This window comes from Apteryx mantelli, chromosome 14, assembly GCF_036417845.1.
Source record: "Apteryx mantelli isolate bAptMan1 chromosome 14, bAptMan1.hap1, whole genome shotgun sequence".
NCBI lineage: Eukaryota > Metazoa > Chordata > Aves > Apterygiformes > Apterygidae > Apteryx > Apteryx mantelli.
Window position 1 is genome coordinate 7,428,614 of NC_089991.1, and position 8,544 is coordinate 7,437,157.

The 8,544-nt window shown below is 61.6% G+C and overlaps 2 protein-coding genes across 2 annotated transcripts; one reads left to right on the forward strand and one right to left on the reverse strand.

The window, feature by feature from the left end:
- Window positions 1-237: 237 nt before the first annotated feature.
- IL17B (interleukin 17B) lies at window positions 238-2,120 on the forward strand. The gene is made up of 3 exons (XM_013950478.2): window positions 238-258; window positions 1,274-1,560; window positions 1,815-2,120. Exons 1-3 carry the CDS (start codon window positions 238-240, stop codon window positions 2,071-2,073), a joined length of 567 nt encoding a protein of 188 aa, XP_013805932.1. The 3' UTR covers window positions 2,074-2,120.
- A 1,625-nt stretch (window positions 2,121-3,745) lies between these two features.
- PCYOX1L (prenylcysteine oxidase 1 like) lies at window positions 3,746-6,911 on the reverse strand. The gene is made up of 6 exons (XM_067304639.1): window positions 6,809-6,911; window positions 6,351-6,557; window positions 5,502-5,676; window positions 5,157-5,368; window positions 4,901-5,041; window positions 3,746-4,516 (listed from the first exon to the last, which is right to left on the reverse strand). Exons 1-6 carry the CDS (start codon window positions 6,909-6,911, stop codon window positions 3,858-3,860), a joined length of 1,497 nt encoding a protein of 498 aa, XP_067160740.1. The 3' UTR covers window positions 3,746-3,857.
- Window positions 6,912-8,544: the final 1,633 nt, after the last annotated feature.

The following is an 8,544-nucleotide window of genomic DNA, read 5'->3' on the forward strand; positions in this document are numbered from 1 at the left end:
TGGAGCCAGCACCCGAGGAGGAGGAGGAGGAGGAGAAGGGAGGCCGAGTCCCAGACCACGCTGGCCCCCAGCCCTGCCAGCTCTGAGGCTCGCTGGCACCTCGGGGACGCTCTCCGCGCTGCCAGACACACCTCCGGCGAAGCGGAGCCGGGGGCTGGGGCTTTCCCTTTTTAGTTTCCTGGCTCACCCTGTGCCGGCCACACTGCAGCAAAGGCGTCCGGCAACCCCTCCGCTGCGATGGAGCGGGCTCCAAACCTGGTAGGTGACTGCACCCCGCGCTCGTTTTTCTTCTTTAATATAATTATTTACACTCTTGTTTATTGATGACTGCCCGGGTTTGTTTGCTTTGGAGACGCATGCTTCGGTCTGCAGGACTGATTGCTCCCAAGCCTGGCACAGTCGGGACAAAACAGCCTCGGAGAACAAACCAGAGACAGTCAGGCGGGAGAGTCCGGCAGAAGAGGGAAAAATTGGCCCGTGCTTTAAAGAGCGCTCTCCGGTCCCCATGTGCCGTCACCCAGGCAGGAGCGGTGCGGCTGCCGCCGGGAGAGGCACGGCCGCGGGCAGGGTGCGGGGCTGCCTCCGGCCAGCTGCAGCGACACGAATAGCAGGGAGCAGAGCTACAGAAAGCAACTTTGTTCGCTGCTGGGCAGCCTGCCGGGTGTCAGCACACGGGAGCTCGGCCCTGCGAGGCCAGAGGGAGAAGGAAAGGAAAAAGCATCTTTCTTTCTCTCTCTCCGTCCTTGGAGCACAGAGGGAGGGAGAGGAGGCTTTGGATAAAGGTCCCATTCTTGACTGTCTCATCTCTAAAGCCCCTTTCAAGCCAGCAGCTCCCCAGGTACACCCTGAGCTGAATGCGTACCTATCCCTCCAAGCATGCAGCCATCTCTGGGGTGAGGCCTGGAAAGAAACCAGCGGCAAAGCTCAAGGGTGAGCAAGGGACGGCTGGGGAGGGCACTTTGGGCAATGAAAATGGGAAGCAGCTACCTCTGCCAGGGGCTTCGCCAGCCGCACACATCAGCTGAGGCTTGGGTTGCAGGCTCACCACGAAGGTGTGCCCACCAGCCCCCAAAAGCTGCGCCGGCGTACTTCTGTCTGTCCTGCCTGCAAACCAGCACTGCCCCTCTGGGAATCTGCATTTGCCACCCCAAAGTCAATGCGGTCCTGCCATCGCCCAGTGACCCATTTGAGGTGGGGAGAGTTCCCTTCCAGTAATGGAACGCGTTAGCTCTCCAGGCCTGGGCAGTCACGCACCATCCTCCTCCCTCCTTAGCTTCTCTTCTGCATCTTCACCTTTGCCATGGTCCTGGTCCCAGAAGCAAAGGACCAAAGTAAGGGAGCGAAGGGAAGGAGAAAGGGGCCAGCACGGTCCCCCACAGCTGCCCCTGCCCTGGCCTGGGCCCCAGATGACACCTACACCCCCATGGAGGACTATGAGCAGAGCATCCAGGACATGGTGCGTCAGCTCAAGAACAGCTCCGAGCCGGGCGACACCAAGTGCCAGGTCAACCTGAGGCTCTGGAGGTCCAACAGGAGAAGCTTGTCCCCCTGGGCCTACAGGTGAGTTTGGGGCAGAGCTCTCGGGCAGGGCTGAGCAGCGCTGGCTCTGTGCTAGCAGGGCCCTGCAGTGGCCACGACTCCAACATCATGGAGCCACCCCAGGGCTGCTGTGATTGCACAGGTGCAACGCGATGCGGTGCCCAATTTCACCCCATGGAGGGATTGCCCTGCTTGTCCCAGCTGCCCACTGTCCCAAACCTCACCTGCCAGGCTCATCGTATCTCCAGCCTCACGTTGCTTTTCCTCTCCTCCAGCATAAACCATGATGCAACGCGGATCCCAGCAGACATCCCTGAAGCCCGATGCCTCTGCACCGGCTGCATCAACCCCTTCACAATGCAGGAGGACCGCACCATGGCCAGCATTCCCATCTACAGCCGGCTGCCTGTCCGCCGGCTGCTCTGCCAGGTGCCGGGCGAGGTGGGGCCCAAGCCCTCCATGAAGAAAAAGTGTCAGAAGAAGTACCAGACAGTCATGGAGACCATTGCTGTGGGCTGCACCTGCATCTTCTGAGGTTGCAGAGCTAACTGCTGCAGCCTGCAGGCACCCACAGGCAACTAACCAGCTTGCTCTTGCTTCCCAGGTCTGCCCAGTCCTCTGGGAGAGGGCTGTCAGACTCTTAGGGCAAGGAGAGCCTCTCAGCAAGGAGGCTGCAGCTGCCTAGACCCAAGAGCTCCCTGAAATTCCCTTGCAGACTCCATCAGCCTCATTCCAAGCAGCCACTCTGGGGACACCCAGCACTGGGGCAGCCCCTCCAAGTAACCCAGCTATGCAGTCCCGTATCTGGCCTTGCAGTGAGACATAGCCTCGAGTCCTCTAACCTCCAGGGTGGGCACACAGCAGGGAGCGGCATGGGGACAGCGAGGAGCAGAGAGGGAGGTGGCTACCCCCAGGTCCCTCTGGCTGGATAGGAGCAGGCCTGCTGCCTCTCCAAAGTGCCCATTTGCCTTCATTCACTCCACTGGTGCAACAGCACCTGAAGCGTCCAGGCCTCCCCAGCTCTCCCAAGCCCTCCTTCGCCCCCATACAAACTCTCTTTTCTGGACCAGGCAGCACAAGGGAAAGGGGGAGCAGATCACGGTTTGGGCCCCAAAAGCTACCTCTGGCACGCGAGGGTGGTGTAGAAGCACAGACGGTGCTGGAGAAGGTCCCCTTTCACCAGGGCAGCGCCCCAGGTCCTCGCAGCTGAGCCCATGCTGCCCCGGCTTAGCTGTGCTGAGGCAGAAGGGGTGAGCCGGGTCTGCCCTGGCCAGGCTGGGTGCACGGCTTGGGAGCTTTACTGGGAAGGGCAGAGGCAATACCATGTCCTAGTGCCTGGCAGAGGAACGCAGCGCGGGGAGAGCAGGGGGCAGCTGATCTCCTTGGGAGGTTGGAGCAGCTTTTGAGTTCCTCAATAAAACGCATCACTGGCCCCTGCCTGAGCCGCTCTATGCCTCAGCCCATCGCATGCCGCCCCTCCGCACTCCTGCCTGCCCCGAGGATATAGGAGGTGGGTGCTGCCCCAGAGCAGCCCGGCTTTCTCCCAGCGAGGATCTGCTGTCCCCCAGAAACAGAGCCGAGCCTGACTCCCTCCTGCAACGAGGGAGTCTCAGATGCTCTTGGAAGCAGAAGAGAGGCATCTCTCCCTGCATGCCAGGAGCCACTGCAGCGAACCCTGCCCCATCCACCCCTCAGGGCGTGGGGCCAGGCAAGCGAGGCTAACCTCCGTGCACAGCACAGGGAAATGCCGTGACACCTCCTGCCTCCAGCCTGGGCCAGGCCCTGCCACGGAGTTGCGAGATGGCAAAGTGAGGAAGTGACGGCATGCAGGAGGTGGGAGAAGTTCCCACGCAGCACCCCTGCCACCCCCAACCCACCCGGCTGCGGGGCTGGGCTCACTGCAGCAGTTGAAACGTCCCCCTGCCCCACTGTGCCAGGACCCAGAAAGGCTGGGTAGTTCACCAGGAGAGCAGAGCCTCTGCTCCTCCCCATGGCCAGCAGCTCTGTCCTTAAAAGCCTCCTGAGTTCCCCCCCATAGAGGGATGATGAAAGATCAGAGAAAAAGGCACAGACTCCTTCCAGTGCAGGGTGGAGAAGGGGATACATGGGAAACCAAAGCACATGGCATAAGACTTACAGCAACACAGGGCAGGGACTGTATTCCTGAAGGCAAAGCATGTTCAAGTCATCTGGGACACAGCCCTTCCCCCTCCCACAGCCCCTTCCCCCAGCCCAAAACCCCGTGGTGTCCCCAAGGCAATAAATACTCCCAAGGCTACTACACGCAGAAGCTCCTGGCCCACCTTCTCCCCTGCGCATCACAGTTCAGTCTTCACCTTGTGCATCAAGTCCTTCTGGTCAATTTTCTCCAGGTCCTGATACCAGCGGTTATAAGCCAGGAGGGCCACGTTTTTGGCTGCCACCGCTACCATTTCCATGGAGCTGGCCACCCACTCCACGCTGCTGAGGTAGAAGAGGTTGTCGTGGAGCACGATGGGCGGAAGGGACTTGGCAGAGTCGTAGTGGGGATATGCCTGCCACTCCGTCACCTGCACTGAGTAGTAGGACCGGAAGAGGGTCTTCAGCTGCTGCTTGTCCAGCGGTTGCTGGGAGAGGACTCGCCACACTGCAGCCTCCTGGGGCTGCTTGCGGCGGAAAGCAGAGGAGATGTTGACAGGACAGATGTTGTCCATGGCGTTGAAGAAGAGGTCGGGGGTGTCAGTGGTGAGGATGCTGGCAAAGGGGAAGAGCTTGGGGTCGGGGAAGCCGAAGTAAGAGGAGTTGAGGTATCCATGCACCACGGAGGTGACGGAGGGCTGGAAGGCACCGGGGAAGTCGGTGATGGGCGGCTCGAAGTTCTGAAAGGTGAAGTTGCTCTTGCTGGGGTGCAGGGGAGCCGTCAGCACCACCATGTCGTAGAAGCCCGAGCCCTGGCCCTCGTCGTCCTCGTAGTGCACCTGGTACAGGGCTCTCCCTTCTGAAAAGAGAAGATGGGCCAGTGAGGAGCAGCCCTGAGCCCCTAGCTGTATTGCCCTGGCCTCCCAACCCCCTGCCTTTTCTAGCGCAGCCTCCATCTCCTGGTCTCCCAGTACATACCAGTGTTGGACCACAGCATGTCATGGTTATGAGTTGCTGATGCTTTAGGGCAGTGGAGAGAGCATGAGCCCTTGTCTGAAAGCTTTATCAGGACCACGATACCAGTTAGCCTCTGAAAGCTTCCTTTCTGCCCCAGCATTCCCACAGTGCCACTCCACCACCTCCTGCCCCTTCAGGCCCAGACCCGTGCCCCCGGCTGGCAACACCCAGGGGCGCACGGGGCTGGCCAGACCCCACAGCCTCCACCCCCCATGGCCAGCCTCACCTGAGCTGTGCAGAGAGACACCTGTCACCCTGGCAGGGATCACGTTGGCTTTGGTCAGCTTCAGCAGACCCGAACACACCAGCTTGTTGCCTCCTTCCACCGCCCACGTGCTGCCCTGGGCCCCCGCCAGTGACATGGCTCCTGGGGAGAGGAAGAGGAGGGTACCTCAGGCTTCCTGGCACAACACCTTGCCTGGAGAGGGGACCCCAGGAAGGAAAGTCGCATGGGGAGAAGAGGGGGGGGTCCCTAGTTTCACCTGCAAAGGCGGGCACCAGCACTGACTGGCCATAACTGGAGCGCAGGACGGCCGCGATGACGTCGTCCACGAAGCGCTGCGTGACACCCACCTCCAGCAGGGACTCAGCCACCGAGCGCTGTGTCATGTTGACAAAGGCCTCACCCCCCAGCGAGCGCAGCAGCTCCTCCAGGCTGGAGAAGGCATAGCCGTACGCCTGGTACTTGTAGATCCTGGAGGCAACAGAAGCACAGGACACCTCCGTCCCCTCCGCGCTGCCAGTCAGTCCCTGCTCTCCCCGAGAGGAACGTGAAGTCCTGGTGCTAGGAAAGGCCCTGTCCCCCCTCTGCCCTGCGGCTCTCCTACCTCATGAACTTCTCCATCACCTCCTCCACCCACATCTGCAGGCGCAGGAAGCTGATCCCATAGTGCCACCAGAGCCGGAAGAGGTTCAGCAGGTACCAGTCTGTCTCCTCCAGGACAAAGTGCTCCCCACTGAAAATGGCGCTCTTCCCTGCCACCTCCCGCCGGTGCTTGAGGCCTGCAGGGAGAAGGACCCCGACTCGCATCTCCTCTGCAGCTGAGCATCTGAGCTCTGCTCAACACCTTAGGGGTGGGCTGACTGCTGGAAAAAGCCAGTGCCGAACACCTCTGCACTGGGGACAGGGGTGGGTCAGAGGGTAAAAGAAAAAATCCTGCTCTTACACTGGGGATCTTTTCTCTTGAACGAGCTGAGGACAAGATGAGGTACAAATGCCTCAAACATCAGGGATGTGCTCAGTGCGAAACTCTGGGGCTCTCCAGGCATGGGGGTCCTGGACAGACCCCATAGGTTGGGCCATCACATGGAGTTGACCTGCCGCAGGACCCCCCCAACGCACACACTCATCCCACTGGGGATGGAGAGCTGGAGACCCTCCACCTTCGCACCAGGGATCTGCCAGGAACCCTCACTGCTGACGCCCTGCTGGGCCACCCCCAGCAGTTTCTCCGACACCATACAGACAAAACAGGGCCAGGGAGCACCGGCAGCAAAGAGGTTTGCCAAGCACCTGGGGAGGCCGAGGCAGCCTGGAAGCAGCCCCCACAGCCTCCCCAGGGCAAGCAAGTCCCACTCGCCTTTCGGATCAGGGAGGGAGGACGGCGCCAGGCGAGCGGGAGCTGGTCCCCGCAGGGCAGGAAAGCGGGGCGGCCTGGCCGTGCCCGCGCACTCACCCAGGATCTTGACGAAGTCCTGCATGTGCAGGTTGAGGGAGTGGATGGAGGCCCCCCCGCTCTCGTACTGCTGCTTGTTGACGGTGACGGTGGCCAGCCGCCCCCCGACGTTGGCCGCCTCGTACACGTCCAGCTGCACCTGCGGCCCGAAGTGCTGCTGCAGGAAGTAGGCGACGGCCGAGCCGCCGATCCCGGCGCCCACCACGGCTGCGGGCCGAGAGGGGCAAAGCAGCGCGTGAGGCCGGCGGGCCCCGCCGCAGCTCGGCACCCCCGAGGGGGCGGCCGCCGCCGCCGCGGGCAGGGGCGCCGCCGGCTCCGGGACGGCGCGGGCCGCCCCCCTCCCCCGCCCCGGGGCACGAACCGCTCCCGCCCCCGCCCGCAGCCCGCGCGGGGAGGAGGCCGGGGCGGTCGCGGCATCGCCGCCCGGTGCAAGCGCGCCCCGCTGCCCCCGCTCCTACCGATGCTGCGCGGCGGGGCGCGGGTGGCGGCGGCGGCCCCGGCCAGGAGGGCGGCGAGGGCCGGCGGCAGCAGCAGCAGCAGCGCGGCGGGCGGCGGGGCCATGGCGCGGACGGCGGCGCGGCGCGGCGAGGCGAGCGGAGCCCGGCAGCACCGCCCGCCCCGGCCCGGCCCGCCCCCGCCCGCCCCTCGAAGCAGGCTCGGCCCCCGGCGGGCGGGGAGCCGCGGGCGGCCCGGCTCGGCGGCGCTGCGCCCCGTGGGCTGGCGGCCCGGCCGCGGCGGCTGCTGCAGGAGCGCGACCGCCCGGCGGAGCACGCGGGGCTCAGAACCGCCTCCGAGCCGGGACGCCGCGGGCAGGCGCTAGGCAAGGCCGCGCATCCACCGGTTTGCGCGATCAGGTACGAAACTAGCATTGAAGCGGGTCTCCACGAAAGCAGGGATATTAGCTGCCTTACGCCTCCCCTTGATGTAGGGGGGGGGGGGGGACGAAAGGTTAACAGGGCCCATGCACATGCTGCTGCTTGCCAGCATAAAGGGAATTGGATCATGGAGAGCGGAGAGCAGAGGCAGAACTGCCTGCAGTGCCGAAAGCGAAAGCACTGAGCCAGCGCTTCTCCCTGCTGCAGATTGTAACGCGAGAAGGATCAGGGCAAGGCACATGGGAAGGGACTGGGTTTTGTTTCTGCAAAGCCAGAGGGCTGCACACAAAGTTGCCCTGTCTTTTATGAAAGCACCGTGGTGGAAGCGCCAGGCTAACAATTCTGGAGCCACAGAAGCAGTACAAAAGCAGGCCTTGTGATAATTTATCTCCCAGTACTCCCTCTGAGAATGACGCCAAGGCTCAGAGACTCTCAGCATTCAAAAGTGCTGGCTGTGGTACATGAACATCTCTAAGCATAGCTACACAGAGGATCCGCAATGCCCTGTGTTCCTAACACAAGCTGCCCATCAGCTAAGGCATTGCAACCACCGACTTGCAGCTGAGCTGATGTCGAACTGATGGCCTAAAGCTGAGAGCAGCCTCCTGGAACCAGTAGCTCAGGCCTGCACACAAACCACCTCAGGACCACCTCCTTTGGCACAGCCCCACACATGGGACATTCCCCCCCAAGCACTGCGCTTTCAAACTTAGGAAAGACCTGCTTTTCTTGCACTTCAGCAACAGCTGGGTCAGTTAGCCATCATGGGACTCTCTCCAGCTCCCTTTCTTTACTCCCTTTCGCATTCACTCACCTCTCTTCTGCTGCAAGCTTGCTGGGAGTTGCACCATAGCAAAGTATTCAAGCCAAGCTGCTGTGGGACACACGTTTTCCCATGCGCTCAGTTTGCACATTTGCAAATGCACAGTGCTTAGTACCTGACTGGAAGGGATCAGGCTGGATTCTGCAGTGGCTCATGCATCAGCAATGGCATTTCGAGACTTTCTGCCCTAGGCAAAACAAGGTGCCCAACAGCAAGGAGCTTGTGCCACAGGGATCCCATCTGGGAGCTTGCTGCTACTACGAATACAAAGGATAGCAAAGACTGAGCAAAAACTGAAATGCTTAGTACATATTATAAATTACAGCACCTAGAGCACACTGTAGTCAATGGCTGGCTCCATATCAAGTGATGGAGTTATGTTTGGGTTCAAGCCGTCATTAGAACTTTGTCTCAGAAGGAAACAGACCCCATGCACAGTCCTACTCCCTTCCTCCAGGCAGGAGCTGCTTTCACAGCTGAATTCCTGCAAGAGTAG